Genomic DNA, 27,296 nt, shown 5'->3' on the forward strand with positions numbered 1-27,296 from the left:
GCTTGCCCCTGTGTGGGATCACCAATAGTGTACTCTCCCAGAACACTTTGTACCACGTATGATCTCCACATATAGTTCCAAGTGGGACACAGGTGGCACTGTGGTCTAAACCACTGAGCCTCTTGGGCTTGCTGATCAGAAGGTCGGCAGTTCGAATCCCCGTGACAGGGTGAGCTCCCATTGCTCTGTCCCAGCTCCTGCCAACCTAGCAGTTCAAAGGAACACCAGTGCAAATAGATAAATAGGTACCCCTGTGGTGGGAAGGTAAATGGCATTTCCGTGTGCTCTGGCTTCCGTCACAGTGTTCCGTTGTGCCAGAAGTGGTTTAGTCATGTTGGCCACATGACATGGAAAGCTGTCTGTGGACAAACGCTGGTTCCCTCAGCCTGAAAACGAGATGAGTGCCACAACCCCATAGTCGCCTTTGACTGGAATTAACCATCCAGGGGTCCTTTATCTTTACCATAGTTCCAAGTGACCAAATGATGGTTGATGGTGGTTGTTTCAAATATGGTGGATTGCCTGCTTAAAAGCCTGCATAGTTCGGAGGTTGAAAAACCCACAATGATGTTGTTATGAATTGTGGAGGGGGCAGGCTTTATTCATGAGCCCCCTTCCAATTCCTAGATCAAGCAGGGATTAGCATCCTGGTGAGGTTATGGCCCTCTAAGCATGGGCCGTTAAGGTAACAAAGGAAGTGTTGGGCCTCTTTCTTTGTTTGAAAGACAAAGGCCAGAAGCTGGCAGGCTGGGCAGGCTGGGCAGCTGGAAGACAGAGCTATGCCTGATTTCTGTTGGAATCCAAGACTGTGGCCAGGGGCAGATATATACTATGAAATTAAGGAAGCTTAAGCATCAGGGCCCCTAATCCCAGCAGGGCCCCAGAAGTTACTTTGTTCCAAGTGGCTTAAATTTGGGGGTCTAGTGACCCAGTTTGAGTCACACATCTCAAACTGATTATGTTTTTGTTGTATATATTTCAACAATCCCAAAGTTTGAGAGTCAGTAGCACAGATGTTGTAAAGGTGTGGTGATCTGCTGCAGAACAACCCCAGACCTTGTTGCTGGTTGCGAAGGGGCCCCCATGACAGTTCAAGCTTCAGAGCCCCCAAAATGTAGGTCCACCAATGGCTGTGGCTATAGGAGAAGCAAGACCCTCTTCGGATGTTAATGCTGTGAACCCTCCACCGTAGGTTCAGGTATATATGTGTAAATAAACCATATATCACCAAGACACCACAGTCTCTGCTCATTCCAAAGGAAACATGAACCCCGAGTAAGCACCTGGAATCTCTGGAATATTGCACTGCTCAGAGATTGGGGTGGCCACAGAAAAGAAAAAAGGTTGTTTTGAGGGTCAACACAATGACAGGAATTCACAGCAACAGTGTGCTTCATTTTGTCTGTCCCGCTCAAGTAGTTGTGACGTGGTGACTGTGCATAGTTGCATATGCTACATCTGGACTGTCTGTGAGACACCAGGACTGTTGTTGTTATCAGTAACCAGTTTTGATTATTGCACTGTTATACTTCTGCAATTGTTATAATTATGCTAAATGCATGCTACTGGCACAATATTTATTATTATGAATTGGCTCTCCAGAGCCACCAAAACACTGACCCTCCACTTCTCAATCCAGAAGGATACCATGGTCAATGTTACTGAAAGCTACTGAGAAGTCCAGGAAAATTAGCAGGACCACACACTTCCTCCCTCCATCCCTTTCCTGGCGTTGGCCTTCCACAAGAACATCCAAGGCTCTTTCTATGCCAAACCCCATTTGAAATGGATCCACATAATTGCCTCTTTTCAACAAAGGAAAGGTTAGTCTTTTTAAAGATTTCTGTTAAGCCAGCATTTTCTCTTTCTTTTTCTTCTGACTCCAATCTATTCTGCATGCTGGGATGAAATGCCTCTTTTTATTTGGGATGAAAATGTCAGCATACGTAATTGCTATGCTTTTGGCACTAAAGAGGATTTTACCATTTCTATGATTGCCCTACTATGCTCGGCAACACAGAAATACTTACAAAAGGCCGCCTTTGTGAGACATATACCGCAGGAGCAAAAGCAAAGTGTGCTGTGTGGCTGCCCTATCTGATAAAAGCCCTGGGAATTTATAACAGGTGTACTGGACTGACATAAACTCCTAGGAGCAGAACAATTTGCTTCGTCCAAACATGTGCAGAGATACCGTTTTTCTACTGTGGATGAGTCCCAAATTATTTTAAGTGAATAATTTCTGCTTTAAACACTGCATGCAGCCTCAGATCACCCAGATTGTGATGGACTGAGCTGCATATGGAAAACATAGCTAGCAAAAATTAACCCAGCATGTGGCTGGCATGTCCCGCATCATTGTAGGTGTCAGACAAATGCTACAAGGGGAAGTAGTGTGATCTAGTTATCCTGGCAATCATTCCGCAGCATTTGTATCGCTCAAGAAATTTAATTTGCATGTTTCTGGGTGGGTTGGATGTTATGCGCTTTTATTTATTTGTTTCTTCCCCACTCCCAATCCATTTTCTTTTTGTGTTGTGACTGTTAGATTGCAAACCCATCTTATTACGGAAGTTGAAGGCAGCTCTAGGAGCCTTCTGAGTCGAAGAGTGGGGTAAAAATTAAAAGAAGTAATCACTGGAGACGTGGGAGCAGGGCATCCTCTTGAGAGTGGTATTCAAGCAACATATGGGAAAATGAAACCCAAGCTGCTAAGGGTCAGGACCATGGATAGCGCCCTGTGAAGCAGGGTACAGGATTAGGCTGCTGGAGACTCACAGGAGATGGGAGCATTTCTTCAGCACAAGTCTGGGGGTGATTGATGGTTTATATCAGTGTTTCCTAACCCCTTCCGACTTTGTTTCCTTCCTGTGCCACACTATGGGTGTAGCCAGCTGCCCCCTGCCCCCCAATAAGTAAAAATCAGTAAAAATCAATACAAATTTAAGGTTCTCCCCCCCCCTAACAAAAGCCTGCCCCCTAACAAAAATCCTGGCTATGCCCATCCCCCCCCGCTGTCCTACCAGTAGAAAGGTAGCTATCAATTTTTTTTGTTTCTAAATAGAACACGTTTTATTAATAATTTTTATAATTTATACAAAATACAATTACATAAAATGATAGGAACATAAAGAAATATTGTTGAAGCAGAAAACCATAGAATCATGGAGGTGGAAGGGACCCCAAGGGTCATATTTCTAGTGCACCCCCCCCACCGGAAACTTAGTTAAAGCATCCACGACAGATGGCCATCCAACCTCGGCTTAGAAACCTCCAAGAAAGGAGAGTCCAGAACCTCCCGAGGGAGATTCATCTTCCATACATTGTAAAAAGTAAACAACACTTATTTGACCCCAGTTAGACACAGAGGGAAAAACCTACAGATGCAATCCAAAAGGCACACAGGAAGTTCTGTATATATGGGGGGGGATTTTAAAAAGCAAGTGGTCCTCACTGACCTGGGGCAAAAAGATCTTGTCATCCGGAGGAGCCTTGGCTGCCTAGATAAAACACTATAGCTCCACACACTCTTACCTGGGAGTAAGGCCCACTGAACTGAGTGCGGCTTTCTTCTGAGTAGACATCCTGTGATGCTGAAGCCAAAGCATTCACCACGGATGGATATAGGGCCAATTCACACATGCAAACCACCGCCATGGCAGATGGTGTGTGCATGCATGCTTTCATATGTGCCAAGGTCCAGTTCACATAATCACATGATTAAATTTGGGGAAGATAGGCAGGGCCGGTTCTAGGTAAGCTGGTGGCACGGCGCGCCAGGGCGCCGGGCCGGGAGGTGGGGTGCTGCGCGGCAAAGCTGCGCGGAAACTGGTCAAGCTGCGCGGAAACTGGTCGGGGCGCTGTGAGGGCGGGGGCGCCGGAGCGATCTCTGCTCCTCAGCGCCAGGGTGCCCAACCTGCTCCAGACTGCCCTGAAGATAGGCTTGGCTCATGCTTTATGCTGTGTACACACATAGGGCTTTGTGTGGAATGCCAGGCTTACACAATGCCATATGTGCACAATGAGGACCAGGGTGCATGGCTTCTGCCATCGTCATGAACAGATAGTCCTTGGTTAGATGATGATGATGATAATAATAATAATTTATTATTTTTACCCCGCCCATCTGGCTGGGTTCCCCCAGCCACTCTGGGCAGCTTCCAACAAAACATTAAAATATAGAAATCCATCAAACATTAAAAGCTTCCCTAAACAGGGCTGCCTTGAGATGCCTTCTAATGATCTGGTAATTGTTGTTCTCTTTGACCTCTGGTGGGAGGGCGTTCCACAGGTGGGTGCCACTACCGAGAAGGCCCTCTGCCTGGTTCCCTGTAACTTTTTTTATATAATAATTTTTATAAGTTTTATAGACAAAAGAATAACAAAAACATACAAAAAACACTTTTACAACATCAAAAAAGAAAAAAGAGAAAACAAGAAAAAAGAGGAAAAAAATCCAAATATAACTCCAAATTCTTTTAACATTGTATATAGGGACCTCCTCGGGTTCCGTCAATCTGCGTTTCATTTCATTTTAATCTTTAGCAATTTCTTATACATTTTTATATAAATTTCATATTATTTCAAATCTTTCGTCCCTCTTGTTACTTCACTTATTCTCTAAATCCACAGCATCTATAGAATTCTAAATCTCATCTTAATACACAATTTTAGCATATTTTTTCAAATATATTTTGAAATCTTTCCAATCTTCTTCAGTCGCTTCTTCTCCCCGGTCACGGATTCTCCCGGTCATCTCAGCCATCTCCATATACTCCATCATCTTCATTTGCCAATCATCGACTGTTGGTAGTTCTTGAGACTTCCAGTTCTTGGCTAATAGTACTCTAGCCGCTGTTGTGGCATACAAAAAGAAATTAACATTCTACGAGAAGCCAAGTTACAGGGAACAACAGCAGCCACAACAGTGGTTCCCTGTAACTTGGCTTCTCGTAGCGAGGGAACTGCCAGAAGGCCCTCGGCGTTGGACCTCAGTGTCCGGGTAGAATAATGGGGGTGGAGACGCTCCTTCAGGTATACTGGACCGAGGCTGTTTAGGGCTTTAAAGGTCAACACCAACACTTTGAATTGTGTGGACAGTGTGTGGACAGAACTCCTGACTTTGGAGCTCTTTCCTGCGGAGCAGGGCTGGATTTAGGTTTGATGAGGCCCTAAGCTACTGAAGGAATGGGACCCTTTATATGTCCAGCTGTCCTTTGTCAACAACAAATTGTCACTGTTTTTTTGTGTTGAATATATGCTATATGGTAATGTATGGGCCTAATAGGTATCTAAAGCCATTTGCACATAACAAAATGTGTATCTTATCAAAGTAATTGTTCAACTGAAATACAAGAAGAAGTATATTAATAGGTAAAGGGACCCCTGACCATTAGGTCCAGTTGTGACCGACTCTGGGGTTGCGGCGCTCATCTCGCATTATTGGCCGAGGGAGCCGGCGTATAGCTTCCAGGTCATGTGGCCAGCATGACAAAGCCGCTTCTGGCAAACCAGAGCAGCACATGGAAACACCGTTTACCTTCCCGCTATAGCGGTTCCTATTTATCTACTTGCATTTTGATGTGCTTTCGAACTGCTAGGTTGGCAGGAGCTGGGACCGAGCAACGGGAGCTCACCCCGTCACAGGGATTCGAACCGCCGACTTTCTGTTCAGCAAGCCCTAGGCTCAGTGGTTTAGCCCACAGCGCCACCTGAAATACAATTAAGAAGAAGTATGTTTTTGCGGGCCCCCATGAGAGTGGGGCCCTAAGCTATAGCTTGTTTAGCTTATACGTAAATCCGGCACTGCTGTGGAGGCTTATCAGAAGTTGGCTTCTCTATCCAGCTTAGGCTACTAGGTGCGCTTTCACTTTCTCCTGTTCCAAGCTCGAGTCAATCACTAAGTTTATGGTTGTTGTGTTTTTTTTTATCATGCCCATGTACACAAATGCCTTTTGCTATTGTGTGCTTTTGAGACACTAAAACGACTACTGCTAAATAGCCTTTAAAACTATTCATGGGGAAATCACATTTCCTCCTTATGCTGTCAAAACGTTTGGTGCTTCGGATCAGGCGGTGTTCTAATTTGGAGCATGCCAGATAGCGAAAATAATACTTGCATTGAGTCAGGTGCCTTTTACAACACCTTTCAGTGCTGGACTAGATGGCCCCTTGGTCGGATCTAGCAGGGCTCGTCCTGTGTTCTTAGGCAAAGGATTTAGGATCCTGCATTTATTTTTCTTACATGAATTTAAGAGAGCACAATGGATCGCAGTACTGATGACTGCAAAACTATGACCTGAAAGTATTCTGAAGTATGCACACTATGTGCAGATGCGTCCATCTATGCACCTAGAGAAACGGATGCATAGAAAAATGACCTCTCAAATCCATAAAAAGATATTTTGATTTCCCATTCCTACACACTGAGTCAAATTCCTTTATATCAGCAAAACCTTTATTCCGCATTTAAATTGTCGAGACGTTGAAATGTATTTTGACAGTGCCAGAGAAGTGAGTTTTATTGCCGCCTCCTTCTGCTGCAAAGTGACGGAGATTTATTTGTGCAAAATGCAGAGATGGCAGCACAGGAGACAGCAGCTGCAACATCTCTCCTGGAAGTCAAACAAGAGCCGCGCTTGATAAACAGTTCATGGTGGGAATCAATATCAAGCTAAAATATGACACAGCTTCAGAACTTACTTAAGACTTTCATTTTTTAAAAAAATGATAAATATTTAGACAACGTATCTCGAGCACAGAGTTTTTGTTGTTTTCAGCTTACTGTTGCTCATAATGGCAAGAATTTACATAACTTTAAAAGGAATTGTAGAGGTTACGTTGTTTGTTGTCAGAAAAAGGGAAAGAGGGATAGGACAAATAAAGGAGGAAAGGAAATAAGAATGAGATTAGACAAAACCTTGGCATTTAAGAACATTATGCTAGCACCTATAAGGAAGTATATTGCAAAGGACACTAGTTATGGTATCCGTCCATTGCTAGCAACCAGGAAGCAGTTGCAGTGAAAGAGGGGTTGTTTTAATGAGGAACGAAAAATTAATAAAGGAGGCCCCAAGAAAACCTGAAAGACTATTTTGAAATTAATTTGAAGATAGGAATTGACAAAAGGGTGATTTGGGATGCGAGTAAGGCTGTCATGAGAGGATTTCTGATACAGCAAAATGCAATAATGGAAAAGCAGCAAAATGAGAAAAAAAGAAAAGATATTGGCTCAATTAAAGGATAAAGAGAAGAAATTAAGGTTGGATCCAAAGAATCAGCAGATTCCAAAAAGTATAAAATTATTACAAGTACAGTATTCACAGTTATTAAATCAAGAAATAGAATGGAAGGTCAAAATGATGAATCAAAAGACACTTGAATCTGCAGTGAAAGAGGGGATGAAGCGTGATAGTTTCTCAAGTTGCTACCTCCAGAGAATCTCTTCCACATTGATGTGAATTACCAAACAATCCCATAAATGCCAGGTTTGGAGAGAAGCCTATGCTACACCAGTTGAACCACTTCCAAATCCTATACAAGACAGTTTGAGCATATTACGCTGATCCTGGTCCAACTGCACTGGCTACCAAATAGTTTCTGAGCCCAATTCAAAGTGCTGGTTTTTGTTAGTACGCCCTGTTCAGCCCACGTCTTAAGCGCATGCATGGGCTGGGCAACTGGAGCACCTTCACCGACCTTCCGATCACAGGAACACAGACACCGCATTCCCAGAGAACAGGTCCTGGTGCAGTAGACTCACATCTGCTCAATGTGAGCACCAAAACTCAGCAGAGTAAAACAGAAGCATAGCTGTGGAGGTTTTGAAGAATACCTAATTTATTTCTAACGGTCACTACAAATCACTACGAGGCTGGGCTACCATTTTCTTCTTGAACTTAGAATTATTTGTAGAAGGGTCTTCTGGTCCAACCCCCTGCAATGTAGAAATCTACCTTTTCACATTTGTTTTAAAGAAAGATGAGCAGGGTAGGAATGGGGCAAGACATTTATTTCTGTTTCGATTTCGAGTAGCGATTGGACATTATTCTTTCTGCCTTATTGAGGTGTGTCGCCATGAAGCTGAAAGGATCCAAGAATCCTAGTGGCTTCCTCCAAACTCTTGATGCTATTTTAGTTATTATGGTTGACATAGCTCAATTTGATGCTATGCCTTCTCTGTGGGGAGTGTTGCTTGGCACAGGATGGAGGACAGCTTTTGGGGGGATAACTTGGCAGTATTCCACACTGTTAAGAGTCTTCGGTCCCCTTCTCCAGCATGGTAAGATGCAGCTGGGTTTATTCGCTGCGAGCCAGGAGAAGCATTTGGTAAACTTGCTGGAACATTAACAAATTATTCTGCTTCAGAAGCTTTGTGAAGCTTGAGGTCTGCTACGGTCCGATTACATTTTTGGAGGTGGAGGCAGGAAAGAGTTGCCTCCTGGGAAGGAGCAAAGTGGATTTGAAATACGTATCTTCAGTATTCAAGGCTTTTCTTTTAAACAAAATGCAGCTGTAGAGAGAAGGGCACTGTGAGGACAGCTCCCCTTCATCTTGATGGGGCTCACACAAACCAAACATCTCAAAGGAGTTAAGGCAGATAGAGTCAGAGAAGCTTGGGGGGTTGCAGCTGAGATCTGCAGAAAGATTCTGCACCAAATTTTAATAATGTACATGTGCTCCTGGAGAGAAGTTATTTTACCGGGGAAAATGAGGAGAGGCCATAACAGCTACAAGGTCCTAAATGTGGGTATCAGGGCCTCATACTTCATGTGAGGTTTAAGCTATGCAGTAGTTGAGATGGTAGAATATACCCTTATCTTTCTAGTTATAAGGAATCACACATTTTGCATCCTGACCAGGTGTGATGTGTGCATCTTTGATTAGTCTTATTCTTAGGAGTCCAACTGCTGAAATAAAAAAAAGGGGTATCTGGGGAGTAGGTGAGAAAGACAGCCTTTCCTCTCACTTTCCTTCCTTCAGCTGGCCTGAAAGCAGAGCAAAATACACACACACACACAGTAACAGTCAATCCGTTTTCCTTCCTCATCCAACAGCCATAGGCATCTTGGTCTGTGCTGGGTCACCAAGCGCTCCTGTGTGAAAACAGCTCAGCTAGGAACGTCAGTACAGGTGGCTGCTGAAAGCCTGTCTTGGGATTGCGATGCGAGCAGAGAAAGATGCATTTTGAACTTTGCCAGAGAGAGAGAGAGAGAGACCCTGTTTGCCTTGCAAAGAGGCTCCTCCTGCTGGCTTTTTAGGCTCTTGGGGGACTGAAGCGATGCTGTTCTGAGGCTGGCACTGTCTCTGCCTGTGGGCATCCTTGCTACCCATCGATTCAACCTCTACATTGATAAAGAAACAGAATCAGTCTGTCCTCCCAGGAAACTAGCCATGCTGTAGGGCAATCTCAACTACATATTAGATAATTGTTGGTTATTATTGTATTTTTTACTGCACTTGTAGGGTTTTGTGCTTCAGGTACTAAAATAATTTGACCTGTCTTGGGTATCATGTACCTTCACTGGGTGGGCAGGAGGACATTTGCTGTTCCATTTTCTGGCAGTGGAGTCTGCTGGTTGGTCATGTCATGCTGGGATTCCCTGAAACATATTACTGTATTATCCACGTGGGGAGCACAAAATCCTAGTCTACTGCTTGTCAAGTAGACTTAATAATAATAATAATTTTAGTTAGTGTCAGGAGCAGGTGCCAAGAGCAGCTCAGCAATGAATCACACAATGTTGTGCAGCTAACTCTTCATTCAATAAAAAAAGGTCGCCTCAAGAGGCCAGGCCTATTGAAACCAATAGGACTTGCTTCTGTAAGATGGAGCTGAAAATGTTTTGTTTTGTTTTAATCTCAAATATAAAGGTTCCCTGATTTAGTGACACAAAGAACAGTCTTTTTACCTCTCTAGGTTTGGAGTGAAATATACTGTTTTTCTTTTGGCCAGGCCAGGGTAGAGGGAGAACGTGAGTTGTGGTAAGCATCTTCTTCCACAATCCCCCTCGTACATATCTCTTCCCGCTCACTCCACCATCATAAGAGCCACTGCTGTCCAGGGCAAGACAGGAGGGAAAACCTGAATTGGCAGCCCATCAAACTTCAAAGTGGTAGGTGGTAAGCTTCCTTGAACTCTCATAGTGCAGATAAAAACGAGAGCAGCTAAAAATGGGAAATTGGAGAAGCAAGCCCCGAACAGATCCATTTATATGAAGTGCTAGAAAGGTTGCCGAAACACATGGCTCAATGCAAATTGCCAAATGTAGTGCAAGACTCCCGAGGCTGTGAAATCCCACACCTCATTCCAACCAGAGTATGCCATCCGCTTAATGGCGACGAGGAATATTTCATTTAAGTGTCTTCCCTCTGTGCAATGATGTAGGAGGCACAGGCTGGCTCCCCATACGCCCATGTACTTCTGTCTCTTCTTTCCTTTTAAAAACAGTTCCCATCTCTCTCTCTTGCACCCTTCAAAATCCTATCCAATTTTCAGAAAGAAGCACTCTAGAAATTAGAGTGCTCACTGTCTGTGCACAGCTTAAAAAGGAAGACAGCAAACTACCTTATACCAAGTCAGAATCATTGGTCCATCTAGTTCACTATTGTCTACATGACTGGCAGCAGCTCTTTCGGGTTTCAGGGAGAGTCATTCCTGGCCCTATCTGGAGATGCTGGGAACTGAAGTTTGGACCTTCTGCAAGCAAAGCAGATGCTCTGCCACTGAGCTATGGCCCTTCCTTGCGCCAGCCTGTTTTGGTGTTCCCTGCCAGACCGCAGAGAGGGAACTGCGGGTCTCTCTCTCTCTCTCTCTCTCCACATGCCTTGCTGCTACACAGAGCACAGAAGTAGCCCAAGGCAAAGGAGATATTCAGGTGAAGATAGATGTAACATTACATTTCTATTACAGCTTAACATGGAGCAGGAAGCTCACTCGCTGCTTCTTTAGAAAAGCCACACTTTTCAGAAAAAGCAACCCTTTTCTGCTATGGCAGCAGCACCTAATTTGGGATGTCAATCAGATGGGAAACCTGTGGCCAGTTGGACTTCAGCTCCCACCCCTCCCTCCCTCCCTCCCTCCCTCTCTTGGCCCTGCTGGCAGAGGTGCTTTGAGCAATTTTATCTTTATGCATTTGATTCAAGCAGCCCTGTGAACCAAGTCATCTGGTGGCACAGACGACAACTAATAAAATCTGTATGATTAAATGATTTCTGAAGTGTCTGAGTCCAGATCTATCTCCACTCACTGCCTGCATAGTCTGTTTCTCCTGCTGGAGGCAACATGCCTCCCTATACCAGTTGCTGGGAATCACAAGTGGGGAGATGGGTATTTGCATTCAGGTCCTGCTTGGGGGGCTTCCCATGGGGAAGAACAGGGCAATTAGACCAGGTCAGTGTTTCCCAAACTTGGGTCTCCAGCTGTTTTTGGACTACAATCCCCATCATCCCTAACCACTCGTCCTGCTAGCTAGGGATGATGGGAGTTGTAGTCCCAAAACAGTTGGCGACATGAGTTTGGGAAACACTGGACTAGATCTGGCCCAATCCAGCCAGGCTGGCTGGTTGTGATGTTAAGAAATGTTCTCTGAACCTTCTCAATGACGTTTCATTTTCTTCCTAATCGCTCCAGATCTGCACTCCTGGCTCACGTAGACAATCAGTGCAGCTTTGCACCGGTTTGCAAAACGAGAATCTAAAACTGCCATTAGTCAGAAAGTGCATTTGAATTCTGAATGCCTCCCTTCCACTTCCTTTTATTCTGCATTCCCAAAGTCAACACACTCACATATAAAACTGCAGGAGGGGCCCCAAAAGCAGCTCTGAGGCTCGGATGCCACCCCAACCCCTTTTCAGCTGGGCTTAAAAAAAAAAAAGATCCCACACTCTTTATTTGAGGAAATCAAGCCTGGCCTAAATTGAAATGGAGCCATCTCGCTCCCACCCTCCAAACAATGGGAGCAGCTTTGCCTCTGAAAATGCTGTGTCCATCCAGTGGCAGGCCTCTTGTCAAATGTAGCCTTGCCATTTCTCCCTTTTCTTATTGCTGTGAATCAGCACTGCTCTGCCCTCCTTGTTCCAGTTACTTCCAGTTCCTTCGCACCTTGGTCTTCAGTTGCTGGCAGGGGTGTGAGAAGCTGGAGATGCTGGGCTGAGACAGCGAAATCACCACAAGTCACCACCCTGTTTCCTTCCCTTGTTTTTGTTTAAGCTTCAAAAACAAACAAACCAACCACAAAAACCAACCAACCAACCAACCAACTGAAGGTAATTAAGAGAGTTTCTATTTTCAGGTGAGATTCAATCATATACCCGCAAGTTCAAGGTGAGTGCTTATTAAATAGCAAACATTGTCCAATCTCCCTGCAAACAATTTTGCTTCCCCCCCCCCTTTCTGGATTTCTGTTTGTTCCATGGACACTCGGAAAAGGAGGAGATGGAAAACCTGGTTTGGAGGAGGGGAAAGTGGGGGAAGGCATTGATTTGGAGGAGAACCTAATATGGGCAACAGAGAATTAATGGAAGTATGAAAGCTGGAAGAAAATAAAAAAGGATGGTGCTGTCCATTTAGGCACACAGAGTGGAATTTTAAAGGAAAAGACTGCGGAGAATTCAGCACTCACTGGAACTCACACCTTCTGTTACCCTTGCCTAATATCTGTATGGTTTCAGAGCTCCTAACTTGTTTGGCTGCCAGGATTTTATAATCTTGAATAGACAGAATTTCAGTAGGTAGTGCGTGCAACTTTTGGGAGGCGGGGTGGGTGGGTGAAGCTGAGGAGATTCAGTGGTGTGAATAACCACACCCTGTTGCTTTTCTGCCTGCCCTGCTGTCCAAAGCCCTGGAATCATTTGGGGAAGGGGTGGGGATGGGTACCAAGGCAGGACCACTTCATATCTGTATCGCATGACATCTTCTCAGCAGTCGTCCCCACCTAGCCACATGTGAATGGTCCCACCAGAGCCTGCAATACCGCTTGGGCCGCGTGCGGCAGGCTTCAGTCACCGCGTGGAATCCAGAAACGCGAACGCGTGAACCAGGCGCGGAGACGGAACGGCGCCCTGAGTTCCCACGAGCGCGCAGTTCCGTCGGTGCACGTGTCCCAGGGTGCAACGTCGACGACACGCGAGACATATTCAGGGGTGGGGGGCAGGCAGGCAGCCAACCCTGCCTTCGACGGAGCCCTGCCCCTGGGGTCAGAGAGTGCATCACGACCACGCCTCCGACGGTGCTCTCCATTGAGGGACGCGGCTGCTTGCGCAGAGGTCTGCAGTAGCGCCGCCGCCTCGAAACTTCCCGGCCCGGCCTCGACCGGCTCGTGTGGGGCCGTCGCGTCCCGCCTGCGGCTGAGCCAATGGGCTGGGCTGCGTCGGGGCTCACACTGCCCCCTGCGGAGGCGGACCTCGGCGGCGTCGAGCGGGAGCCGAGCGGACTATGCTAGAGCCCTCGGCGCCGGGGCAGCGGCGGGATCTGCGCGGGGATCGTGCTGGTGGTGGCGGTGGTGGGATCCCAGCCCGGGAGGGGGCGCGCGGCGGGGGTGGCTGGCGCCGAGGCAGAGGGAGAGCTCCCTGCCCGGGCAGGAGGAGCCCCTCGCCGCCGCCGCCAGAGCGCTGGGAGTCGCTGCGGCGGCGCGGAGAGGCGGCCATGCGGGGGGCTGGCTGCTGCTGGCTTGGTGGGCAGCCCTCCTCAATATGGTCCTCGACTTCCACGGCGCCGGCAGCTGCCCGCTCGTCTCCAGCCCGCGGCGCTGCTTCGCGCCGCACGCTCCACGGCAGCTGGGCTCCGGCGGCGCGGCGGCGGCGGCGGCAGCGATGATTTCGGGCTCGCTGCACCCGCCCCGCTTAGGGATAGGCGGCAAGCTCTTGCAAGGGGTCACGGCCAGCCCCGGGGGAGGCGGCCATGCGGGCAGCGGCAGCGGCGTGGGTAGCGGCGCCGGCAGCAGCAGCAGCCCCAGCCCGGGCTTCGTGGACGTGGGCAACGACACGCAGTGCGGGGAGCAGATCCTGAGCTACGGCAACGTGGAGAAAGTGGTCATCGGGGCCGCGCTGTCGCTCATCACCCTGTTGACCATCGCCGGCAACTGCCTGGTGGTCATCTCCGTCTGCTTCGTCAAGAAGCTCCGGCAGCCCTCCAACTATCTCATCGTGTCGCTGGCGCTGGCCGACCTGTCGGTGGCCGTGGCCGTCATGCCCTTCGTCAGCGTCACCGACCTCATCGGCGGCGAGTGGATCTTCGGCAGCGTCTTCTGCAATGTCTTCATCGCCATGGACGTGATGTGCTGCACCGCCTCCATCATGACCCTCTGCGTGATCAGCATCGACAGGTGAGCGAGTAACGGGCGGCGCGCCGTCGAGGGAACCGGGGAGGGGGCTTCGCGTCGAAGCAGCTCAGGCTCGGGGCACCGGGGGTGCGTGTGTTTGTAAAACTTGCTCGCGGGCCGGCCGGCGGTTGCGTTCACACGTGCGAGCGCCTCAGGAGGCTGCTGCAGTGTGGGAAGCAGCAGATCAGGTCGCCGCTTCAGACGCCGCGGTTTTTTTCGCGTGGATCGGCGTGCAGATGGGAAGATGCCCTGAAATTCCGATTCGAAGTAGAGGAGGAATATTCTGAGAGGGTTAGAGAGGAGTTTGTTCCTTAATCCACTCGGGAATGTGGATTAAGTTCGGATAATGGTGGGCTTCATATTTACAGTTAGCTATGAGAGTTCTGAAGAACTCAGAAAATCGATCACTATTTTGTGGTATGTTGGTTGGCCTAATTAAAAAAACACCTACTTGTTGCCATACTGAGGATTTTGGGATTTGAAGTAGATTCTTTACTCTGCTTGCTGACCTTCATCCTGATATACTGTACATACCACCAATGTGGTTTTAAGAGAGAGAAGATTTCTTACCGGTCTCCCCATGCTTTTATGTTGACTGGTATGCTTTTTCTAAAGATCACTTGACTTGACCTTTGTTTTCTGCGTAAGTTGTGAAGGAAATTGCTCAGAAACATTTGAGGTGAACAACTGAACCTGTAACACATTTGCACAGGGTGGGTTTTATCTGTGTGCCTTACGTGGAGAGGTGATTTCAAGCTTTGTCAGGGAGAATTGAGAGTAACCGTTCTGGAGGAATTTAATCTAGAATAAAACAAGGCTTGGAACCAGGCTGTTGTGGTTACACTATTTGTTCTGTTTCCAGAAACAGGAAACCTTAGGTCTAAGACATCTGTGCACCCAGTCGCTTTTCTACCTTTTAAATAAAGCCCACCCTTCACACCACCTGATCATGGCTAGAGATTCTGCTTGTGTGCACCTAAGTTTCCCATTTTTTTTCCAAAAAAGTTGCCTCTATTGAGGCATGAGGAGTAATCACAGCTTTGAGATATTGAGTTGCCAAGACTGATGGAGGGACCTTGAGTGAAGTTAACCGATGAATTACGGCAAGGCTCTAAAAACTGAATGAAGTAGTAAATTGTCTGACTGGAGCAGAAAGGCAGGTTCTACAACCATTCCAGCAGGGGTCACTTTTGCTTTGTTTATCCTCAAATCTGAGAAGTAAAAGAACAGATACACTGTGTAAAAAGTCAGGCCAAACAAGCAAGCAAGCAAGCAAGCAAGCAAGCTGCTGTTTAATGTGACTAGCAAGCTTCCCATACCTCCATTAATTTGCTGTCGCCCATTGATGTTCTCCTGCAAATCTCTGCCCTCTCACACTTCCCCCTCCCTCAGTTTGGATTTCCACTTCTTTCTAGAGTATCCCTGGTATGAGAAAATGCAGAATGAGGAAAGGGGGAATTGTGGGCAAAGGCAGTGATTTGCAGGACCACCTCATACAGACAAGGGAGAATTAATGGAGGTCCTGGAAGCTTGCTAGTCGCTTTAAACCACAGTATGGGCGAGTCTTAAGTTGATTCTACCTGCCTCTGCCTCCTATTGGCCTCCCAACTTTGCATAATGCTATAGTAAACAGGGTCTTTCTGTCAGCCCCATCATGCAATTAGGCGTTCCAAAGCCTGTTGAATCAGTGGGCTTAAGCCTGCCTGATTCTGCACGGGGCTGCAGTCTGTTAGAACTATTTCTCCATTTATATGAAGACAACATGCGGCACTCCCTAAAGAGCTACTAAATCTTTGACACCTGCACTTGTTTACAAATCATCCTGGGTGCACTGGGTTACCTTTTAGTACTAGGATGCTGTGTAGGAATGTTTCAAAGCAAAGGTCTGTCTAGGTTATCCCCCTTACGCTGATATGGTTAATTGCAGTTGATTCACATACTGCTTCCTTTCCAGTGTAAGGATTTGCTTGGTTTTACTCTTGCAACATCTTGGCTATAGAAATAGCCCTCACAAATAGCTTACAAAAATAAAATATCAGCATCAATTAAAAGGAGCATTTACAGCCCATTTTAAAAGAGATAAAGGAAACCATGAGCAAATAATCATTGCAAGTCTGGTGGAAGAAAAATAAAAGTCTTGATCCACTGCCTGAAGGACAACAGAGAAGCGCCAGTTAAACCTCCCTTGAGAAAGAGCTTCACAGTTAGGGTGCCATAACCAAAAAGGCACTGCACTGTGCCCCTGCCAATTATACTTGCCTTGAGAGCCAGTGTGGTGTAGTGGTTAAGAGCGGTAGACTCGTAATCTGGGGAACCGGGTTCGCGTCTCTGCTCCTCCACATGCAGCTGCTGGGTGACCTTGGGCTAGTCACACTTCTTTGAAGTCTCTCAGTCCCACCCACCTCACAGAGTGTTTGTTGTGGGGGAGGAGGGGAAAGGAGATTGTTAGCCGCTTTGAGACTCCTTTGGGTAGTGATAAAGCGGGATATCAAATCCAAACTCTTTTTGATGGTGGAATGCAGAGGAGGGTCTTGGAAGGGGAATGCAATTCATGAGCCGGTTCATGGAGGAAGAAACGGTCCTTGAAATATCTGGTTCTGGATCCAAAACTATTTTTTACTGTTAAAAAATATATATATCCAGATTTATTATTTATCCTTACTCTTACACCTCAGCCCAATCTAGTACTATTCTATGCATGCACACAAACATGGATTGGAGGGTGGGTAGCCATATTGTGGTTGTGCATTAGTCTAATTTAGTAATTAGAACCTATGTGTATGTTTTTATTTCCTAAGTGAAATAGATGGATTCTTGCTCCCGAAAGGAGCTTAGTCTAAATGTTGGCCATGAGGAAGAAGGCAAAGTGGGGGAGAACAACAGATTTGGATAGCAGGCAGGTATTTGCTGCTTTTAAAAAATCAGGGCAGGTGAAGAACTGGAATAATTCTATATGCTTGTTCTATATGTGAATGCTCATCTGGGCTGAATTCAGTGGAATTGACATCAACATGAATGAGATAAACTTTAAACTCATTCAATATAAGATTAGCTTCTCAGTCCCACGGAGAAGCTTTGAGCACATAAATCTCTCCATGAACATTCCCTCTTTCATGCTGAAGCCAAGCATGTGGCTGCTGAGGGTATAGCCACTGGCCAGTGGACAAACTGGAAGGCACTGCTTACGGGTGCAATCCTGAAGCCCCCCATCAATTGTCAGAACAGCTTTTTTGTTTATATTTTAATCTAACAAAATATATTGGTTGTGCCGAAGCCATGGACAGCGGTAGTGGGGAAAGTGGCTTTTTAATTTTATTGTGCTGAACTAGAGTTTGGGCTTCAGCTGTGAACCTACAGAACATCTCCTAATTAAATAGAAAGGAATGATGAACATGTCATATTGCTGACAGTGCAATTGCTTTTCGTCTTGCGTAAATAAAAATTGCTTCCACGAAAGAAGAGTAATTCCGGAGAAACGAATCCCCTGTGGTTTGTTTACTCCAGCGCACAGGTGGTCAAATTTTCCTCTGCTACTTTCAGTGGGGCTTGGGCCTCAGAGCCCTGGGCTAGAGCCAATGTCAGGATTAAGAAAAGCCTAAAGGAAATTCCACATGACCTCGAGGTGCCCAGCCCGTTTCAGGTTTTGGAAGATGATGTCCGAAGAACCGCAGACAAAGCAAACAACCGCCAGAATTCCAGACAGCATGTTGTTGCAGACAGTTCTCTGGAACATGAGAATGAACTAGAAAGCAGGTCAGTCAGAGTTCTGGGAATAGGGGGCTGGGGTGGGGAGTGGAAGGATCTGGTGGGAGTGGAGTATGAGACAGACAGAAAATAGATTCTACTGTTGAAGGAGCTTGAGCTCCATGGCCAATCAAAGTTTAGCTGCTCGACAAACAGCAGGTTGGGCCAATAGCAGCTGGTGTAGTAGGGTAGAGCCTTGGAGCCACCCTCCCAACATGTGTGCTTCTGCAGCTTCCTTGGATGGGGATGGGATGAAGTAGGCCAGTAGTGAGGTCAAGGCTGGCGCTCCCGCTGGTGTGTCCGTCCAGCCCTGATCTTGCTCCCGTCCTCCTGCCCCAGCCTCATCCAGCTAAGCTATAGCAAGGCTGGTGCTTAGAGGGCAGCTCTCTCCATACCAGCTGCTACTGGGAAGTGCTGCATAGAGGAAAATTTCCCACTGCCTAACTTTCCGCAGAAAATTTCCCGTTCCATAGGTTTGTAACAACAAATAGATGCCAGTTTCAAATCCAGTCTGAGGCCAGCTTGGCAGTTTCAAAGTGTTTACCTTTAAGCGTGCTAAATTAGTTTACTCTAGGGCAGGCATCCCCAAACTTCGGCCCTCCAGATGTCTTGGACTACAATTCCCATCTTCCCCGACCACTGGTCCTGTTAGCTAGGGATCATGGGAGTTGTAGGCCAAAACATCTGGAGGGCCGCAGTTTGGGGATGCCTGCTCTAGGGCATCAGAATGTTATCCAATGCAAACTGAAAACTCACCGATGGGAAATAACCCTATGCAAATTTCACTAATTTGCAATTCCAAAGTTTCTGGAAAACTCACATTACTACCACTGGGTAACCAGGCTGAGGGTCTTCTCGGGAGTGGCGGCCACCCTGTGGAATGCCCTCCCATCAGATGTCAAGGAAATAAACAACTATCTGACTTTTAGAAGACATCTGAAGGCAGCCCTGTTTAGGGAAGTTTTTAATGTTTGATGTTCTATTGTGCTTTTAATTCTATTGGGAACCCAGAGTGGCCGGGGAAACCCAGCCAGATGGGTGGGGTATAAATTATTCTTATTATTTTTATTAGGAATGAGACTCAGAAGCAAACAGGACTAGGAAAGTCTAGTCCAGACACTTGATCCTGAGGCTTGTTCCCTACAAATCATGCCAGTCCTTTTCTTCCAAAGCAGTTTTTCCTCATAATCTCCAATTTTGCTGTGCAATGGCCCCACTATTACTCGTTCCCATCCACTTGCCCATGAAGAAATCCTTAATTCTTGGAGCACCTTATACTTCTGAGCCTAATAGGTGACACTCCTACATTCTTGTGTTGTCTTTGATGAGAAAAAGACGTCTTTACTTGTGTTCACCTGCCCACCCGCTGACTTTTCTTGTTTGCTTCCTGTTCTGCTTGACCAGACCTGGTAGTCATGTTGCCCTGGAATCGTGTCTGGTCCACGAGCTACAGATTGGCCACCCCAATCCCAGTCTAGCAAGGTCTTGCACTGTGAGTTGCTTTGGGTGCATTTGTGTGGGGTCTTGTTGCATGGGTTCTGAGTGTGTCGTGCATATGCTGTACAACCTATTCCCTTCATGATAGTTCAAACTCTTGTAATCAAGCCCTCCAAGGAGAAGGAAAACTCTGATCATGAACCTCTGCTGCCTTGCGGGAAGAAAAGGCTAAGGAGTGAACCCTACACAAATCTGGAGTGGAGTCCCTAAGACAGTTGGATGGCATCTTGTACGCCTCCTTCAGGCAATTCCTGCAGCCTAGCTGGTGCCAAATGTATTGCTCTGCTTTCCTTTGGAGGAAGGGCAAAAAAATTTGCATGCTTTTGCAGTGCAGTGCAAGAAGGACAGGAAGCTTCTCCCCCTTTGGATCTTGCTGCAACAGTGGCGACATGGCACCATACACATATACACTGAGGCCCTACCTGCCCGCAGACTGTCTTGCCAGAGTGGTGCATGCTCTAGTTATCTCCTGCTTGGACCACTGCAATGCGCTCTATGTGGGGCTACCATTGAAGGTGACCCGGAAACTACAACTAATCCAGAATGCGGCAGCTAGACGGGGGACTGGGAGCGGCCGCCAAGACCACATAACACCGGTCCTAAAAGACCTACATTGGCTCCCAGTACGTTTCCGAGCACAATTCAAAGTGTTGGTGCTGACCTTTAAAGCCCTAAACGGCCTCGGTCCAGTATACCTGAAGGAGCGTCTCCACCTCCATCGTCCAGCCTGGACACTGAGGGCCTTCTAGTGGTTCCCTCACTGCGAGAAGCGAAGTTACAAGGAATCAGGCAGAGGGTCTTCTCGGGAGTGGCACCTGTCCTGTGGAATGCCCTCCCATCAGATGTCAAGGAAGTAAACAACTATCTGACTTTTAGAAGACATCTGAAGGCAGCCCTGTTTAGGGAAGTTTTTAATGTTTAATGTTTTATTGTATTTTAAATATTTTGTTGGAATCCACCCAGAGTGGTTGGGGAAACCCAGCCAGATGGGTGGGGCATAAATAAAATATTATTATACTCCATAGTCTGACAGGTGATTTTTGTGACCTCCTGGGCCTGTTTCACCAACCCTCAGGTATGCCTCTGCTGACCGAGACACCTTAGTAATTATCAAAAATTGATTGATGGACTAAATGTTGCTTGCCTACTAATTAACTATTTTAATTACATTGATGAATTTAAAAGATTGATTAAAGCACACTTTATAGATGCATGATTTGAATCCAGTGAATGCAAAAGTTGGAAACATTTCACATAACCAGTGAAGGGGTGATGTGGCCCCATAGCACTGCCTGTGCACTGGGGTTTTTCATAGGGCAGAGCCAAACCCAGCTTCCCCCTTTTTTTTTCAGTCTTCAAAGCAAATCTGAATTTATGGACTGATTGGTGGTGGTGGGGAAATGGAATGTGAAACTTCAGTTGTTCATTTCAAACCATAGTTATTCTGAAATATAACCCCTGTTCATGGGTATCAAGAACCCTGCTTTTCTGTATAAAAGCAGCAACAACAGCGTATGCTTGGACCAAAGGCACCCATGGCCTCTTGTGGCTTACACATCTGCTGGAGAGCAAGAGGCAGCTGTCAGCGAGGCAGGAAGAAGAAAATACAAACAAAGAGCCTGTTTAATCTGGGGCTTCTCTTCCCTCGCCTGTTGTGACACACAGATGAACTTTGGCGGCTCCATTCACGACATCACTTTGGAGCGTTTTCCTCTGTTTGCTGCTGTGGCTGGCTGCAGCCCATTTCCTTGCGCATCCACTTGACCTGCAAAGAGATCGCATGTGCATCCACCTGAAAAGATCACTCTTCTGATGAATTGGGCTTGGAAGTCACAACAAAAAAGGGCAACTGGGAACAGGAGAGAAGAAACTTAACATTCATCCCTCTTATCTCCCCCACTGCCCCCAAAACAAATGGGACATTTGGGGGGGAGGGTATGTGAAATTCAATAGTACATAGCAATTTATGTACATAGCACATGGATGGTGCTGTATAAATAATCATGGTTTGCTTGCTTACAAGGCGTGTGTCTCACAGAAGTGACAACTTTGTTCTAATGTGTAGATCAGCCTTTGCCAACCCAGATGCTTTTACAAATTATTTATTATGTATTAAGTTTGTATACTGCCCTTCAGAGGGTGGCTCACAACATAATATAAAATGTGAACGCGAAATACAGCATAAAACAAACCAACAACCCCCTTACCACAAACATATTTAAAAGGCTATAAAAGGTTTAATCAGCAAAAGGCCTGGTTAGAGAGAAAGGTTTTTGCCTGCCTCCTAAGGATACGTAATGAAAGTGCCAGGTGAGCTTCTCTGGGGAGAGCATTCTACAAATCGGGAACCACTGCAGAAAAGCCCATTCTCGTGTTGCCAACCTCCAGGCCTCTCATGAAGGGGCACATAAAAAAGGGCCTCAAATGATGATTGCAGGGTTTGAGTCAGTTCATATCTGGGGAGATGGTCTTTGAGGTATTGAAGTTTGTGGCTGGGTATAAATGAATCCGTCAATTTTGGTTTCTTTCTCGGGATCCCATTTCCCAGTCTGAAATTCAGTTCTCCACATTTTTACATCAAGTTGCATTTTATTTTTTTTAACAAAAGAAGATTCAGCAACAATTTCTTCTAATACGCTTTTTTTTTGTATGCAGTTTGGACTAATATGTACCCTTTTTTGCTCCATCAGTTCTCCTTAATTTAATGTATTATTTTATTTTATTTTTCAGGAAAATATTTTTCTCCCAACAGAGACATTTTTTGTACACACTGTTTGATTGGAGAACTGCAACATAAAATCTGGAGAAGTGCAAATTTTGGAGGACAGTGGTGCCCTAGTTTTGCGCATTGGTTTGAAAAATGTGACTGCTAGCAGTTTCTGATTAAAGTGCAAACATAATTGATACCCGCCCCCCATCCCTAGCTACAACTCCCATTAACCCCAGTCGGCACCATGCCGGCTGGGGCTAATGGGAGGCATAGTCCAAAACATCTGGAGGGCACCAGGCTAGCAAACTCTGACATAGAAGTTCAGTCAAAGGTTGTGAATCTAGGTTCCCTAACCATGCTGTTGATGCCATTGATCTCGGTGGGGGCTGAGGGCTTACTTCTGTGTAAACATGCACATAGTTAGGTTTCGCAGATTTGGATCTTGACTTTGGGTCTTTTGCGAAGCTTTTCTTTTTGAAGGACCATAATGCTTCCCAAGCAGGCATGCTGCCTTGCCCCCCACAACTGTGGGTGTCCAGTGTGTGCTGATGTCACCACAACATGCACTTGTGATATCAGCAGGTCCCGTGGTGTAGAACCTTGGGGTGGGGCAGCCCCTTCGTTTGAAATTTGTAGGTGCCTGGGCACCCAGGGCCCTGCATAGTTAGCACCTATGTTCCCAAGTGAAGTCATTTGCTGATACATAAAAATGCAAGGGGCCCTATTTACTAGAGAGTGAGGAATGGCGCCAAATATATTTGCATAATATGTAGCTTATTGAGGAAGGACTTCAGTGCTTAGCAAGTGAAAGAATACTGAAGGGCTGGGAGGGGGGAAGGGGCAATAGTCTAATGTGGCCGTATATTTTATTAAAGCATCGCTAGGTAATTTGGCTGTCTTGCTAGAGGCATACAAGGCATATATCAGATGCAAGACAGCCTGCAATTTGTCTTTTCCACCCCTGGGCTCCGATTTTTCACAATACAGGTCCCTGAATATACCCACTTCTGGCTCTTTGGATCAGCATGTCAACATTTATGTGCCTGTTTTGTCATTCAGATGTGGGATTTAAGATCCCTGTTATTAGAATTATCTTCCCCTGGGGTGGCCGAGACTCTAAAAGGAAGTCCATGCTTTGCATATCGTAGCACCATTCCAGCTTTCAGTGAATAGTTTTAAAAGGCCTGTTAGAGATTGCCCTCTAGGTATCTGGAATGGATGCATCAATCATGCTAAGGTTGCACAGATTGCTCCCTTATATCGCTTGGCAGGGATATTCTTATTCTTTATCTGGTAGTAACCTCAGAGTCCAGAATGTGCTCTTTTTGCTACGGGGTGTGGAGAAGACCCTTGAACTCATGTCCCCTTATATATAGATGCTAGTTCCCCAAGAAGCTCTCCACATGTGATTGAAAGGTTTCACACGATAGGTGGACATACCATGTGAGCATGGTCAATTTGTATATACAGTGAACAAACGCAAAGCCTATAGGACTGCCAACTCTTGCAGTAAATAAAATCTAATATATTTGTGAGTCCAGAAAAAAGGAAAGCAACAACAGCCTATTGCAGCCTTGTAAGTAAGCCCACAAAACTTACTTGCCTGGAAAAACAACAACAACCTGCAAACCAGCAAGGGAACAAAAACCTACCACACTGATTTCCCTGCCAACGTTGTTGCCTCCAGATGTTGTTGGACTACAGCTCCCATCATCCCAAACCACTGGTCCTGCTCGCTAGGGATGGTGGGAATTGTAGTCCAACAACACCTGGGGATCTGATGTTGAGAAAGGCCGTCCTATTGCTTTGGCAAGCTTAATCCCCAATTAGTTTATGATCTTTACTGGCATGGAAGAACGGCATCTAGATTTTATTTTCTAAAACTTCAGGTTCAAAAATGTGTTAGTCCATTTCAGGACCCGGATCATCCTAAAGACTGCACCACAGGTGAGACCAGTGGTTGGTTCTTTTGACCTTTTCCAAGGCTTTTAGCAGATAAGAGTAGGGTGGTTCTGTGTCTTTCACCCAGAGAATTGTCCTCTGTATTTGTCTGAAGGGTAACTTGGTCCAAATCCAGTTTAGAGATAAGGCACCATAAGAAGTGAGAGGAGGCACCTTGATGCTGCACCTGTACAACAGGTAACAGTCTTCTTCATTATGATGAGGTGGATTATATTTCCATTTGAATTATAGTAGCTATTTCTAAAATATCATGTATATGCATAAATTAGCATGTGCAAATATCACCCTCTTTTTTTGGCAATTCATAAATGGCCACCCTAAGTAAGAAGTGTTTGCATTTGGCTGAGGCCAGGGTGCTGGGGGAGAAGGCGTATTTTGGTTCACCCTTTCTCACTGTGCCATTTCCTCAATCCAAAATAACTTTCCAGTCTCTGAAGCTGCTAGTTTTCCCTATGGGGAAAATTACAAATAGCAGCCAGGTTTGGAGTGGGGTGGGGCTGCAGGGATGAGGGATGGTGGGGGGGGGGAAGAGAAGAAAAACTTTCCCTGCAACTTTCCAGTGGTTCTCAAAGGGTGTTGTGTGCACCACACTGATGTGGCAGGAGAGGATGACAAGTGTGGCAGGAAGATTCAAGGACAATCAAAGAAATGTTTAAACATTTCAGGGTAGTGTAGCATCAAGGTGTTTTTTTTGCAGAATATGGATAGATATATTTTCAAAACGAGAGCAAGAGCATCACATGATATTACAAGCTCACACCTCTCACTGATTTTGCATACCTACTTAAGGTACATATGTAAGAGGCTCGTTTCTAATTGGGGAATGATTCATGTTATTATGTAGCTGCATTGTTTTATGTTTTCTGGATGTCCCTTGATCATATTATAAGGTAGTTGTGTTCTGTGCTATAAATCAAACACTGCTAGGAGTTGTTTCCTTTTTGTTTTCCAGTGTATCAATTAAAAAAATGGTGTGTGTGTGTGTGTGTGTGTGTGTGTGTGTGTGTGGAAAGCTAGAGAACCAATGCTCTAATCAAATGTAGACCTTGACATGTGAAATATGTGCATGGAGGCAGCGTTCCGAGAACTGCTCTCACACTCTCTTGTTGGAAAATGCAGACTGGGGCGCTGTGTGAATTGGCCCTTGGAGTAATGGCGCTGCATGTGTACCAGAGCCATAACATGATTTATTTGTTTGTCAAAGGGACAGGGTGTTTGTCCACCCTCTTCCATTGTGCCTTTGCAGCAGCATGAAAGTGCTGTGTCTGGATAATGTTTCCCCTTCTTCTGAGTCCCTTCTCTTGGGAGTAATTTTGGTCTGGAATTTCTGAGTATTGACAGGAAAGCCAGCAAGTGCTGAGCATTGTGCGGAGCCAAATCTGGTAAACGAGCCCTGACAAGTCATAGGCCACTTTATGGGAACTCTTCAGAATGACAAACCATGCAAAATTACAAAACGCGGTATTCTCTAAGGGCACATGAAAACAGGCCATACAATACTTACACCCCGCTTTCACAAGGCGTTAACTCCAGGGAAATGTAGGCCTTGGTCATTTTTTTTGGAATTGAATTCCCCCCCCCATCCCTTCCTGTGAGTCGACCTCTTTTGGGTCACCTCTTGTTCTATTTCGGCCCTTCCCAGTTTGAACAGTTTCTGGCTGTCCCGAGGAACAGGTGGTGCCCAGAAGAGGCATATTTGATGCCTAGTTAAGGTGGCTGTTGATGTTAGAACAGTAACTAGCAAAGATTTGCATCAGGGACAACTCAAAGAAAGATGACACACAATCAAGAGCCCAGTTGGCCTTTTGGGAATGAACTGCCTCCGAAGGAAATGTAGAAATGGCCTCTGCACGAAGTTGTGTCCATAATCAGCTTGACTAATTAGTGATTGCCACGGAAATGCCTTATGAGTTTGCATAATCTCCCTTATTTTTTTGAAACCATGTGCGGTATCTGTCTATATGTATTAGCTGCTATACAAACAGTAACAGATTATCAAAAGCTTATGTAAGGGGGAGGGCTTATAGGGAACAACCCCCCCCCCATCAGGTCGAGCTCTTCGCAGAGCAGCAAGTCCAGTAGCGAATCGGATTACAGGAATCAGGAAGTAGAGAGGGCGGGGAGAGGCTCTGACAGCATGCAAGAGCCTCAACACCGAGTAGAGAAGGAAGCACCTGGGAAGGAAATGACGGGATTGGCCACTGGAGAGCAGTCAGAAGGACGGCCCCCCCCCGACGCCTGAATTGAGGCGCACGACACCCCGTAGGGCGAGAGGGAGGCGCTTTGGGGTTCCCAAGCTGTTATGTTGGGCGCGAAACAGAAAGAAGCCATTGCGAGGTTCTGACTCGGACTAAGCAGACATGTTTTCCAGACTCTTTGCACTGTAAATAATATGCACAATAAAAACACCTTAAAGACAAGGAGGTGTGGAGTGTCGTGAGAGAATGAAAATTGCTGCCCAGGCGTCTCTCTCTTTGGCAATCACTCTTGGACAAGTAAGATTGTCTTCCATAAACATGGTTTTAACAGTGAGTCTGTAAGTGACTGTGGAGGCCAATTCTGGATCCACACATCCTTCCACAGTGGGGACATTGGTTTCTGGGTGGGAGTTGATCATGGTGAGGGTTTGCAACAGTAAGCAAAGTACCAGTACCTGAAAACGGGTACATACAGTGGTTTTGCAACTCCTGTGAACTGGACATTGTGTCTTGAGTGAGACAGTGACATATTTTTATTCAGAAACGCTGTCTTCTCAGCAGTTAGAAAGCACACCTTCCCCAAACCAGAGTCAATATTAGGATGGCAGGAGATGGATAGCTATGAGACCCCTATTCCCCTGCCAGAGCTACAATTCCCAGAGTTTCCTGTGAAGAGGGATTGATTTTTAAACTGCTCTGGGAATTGTAGCTCTGGCAGGGGAATAGGAGAATCACATAACAGCTCTCAGCGCCCTTAACAAACTACAGTTCTGCTCATGGTGGTATGATACTACTTTAAATGTGTATAGAACAGAAGGGGCAGTTTACTGGTTATTCCAAAATGGGCCATTTATGGCCGGAAAA

General features: G+C 46.1%; 1 protein-coding gene across 1 annotated transcript in view; it reads left to right on the plus strand.

The window, feature by feature from the left end:
* Positions 1-1,126: 1,126 nt before the first annotated feature.
* HTR7 (5-hydroxytryptamine receptor 7) overlaps positions 1,127-27,296 on the plus strand; it is a 46,139-nt gene continuing 19,969 nt past the window's right edge. Inside the window, exons 1-2 of the mRNA XM_035138523.2 lie at positions 1,127-1,188; positions 12,996-14,324. Coding sequence (XP_034994414.2) covers positions 1,127-1,188; positions 12,996-14,324 — 1,391 coding nt within the window. The remainder of the gene's footprint in view (positions 1,189-12,995; positions 14,325-27,296) is intronic.

This window comes from Zootoca vivipara, chromosome 5, assembly GCF_963506605.1.
Source record: "Zootoca vivipara chromosome 5, rZooViv1.1, whole genome shotgun sequence".
Lineage (NCBI taxonomy): Eukaryota > Metazoa > Chordata > Lepidosauria > Squamata > Lacertidae > Zootoca > Zootoca vivipara.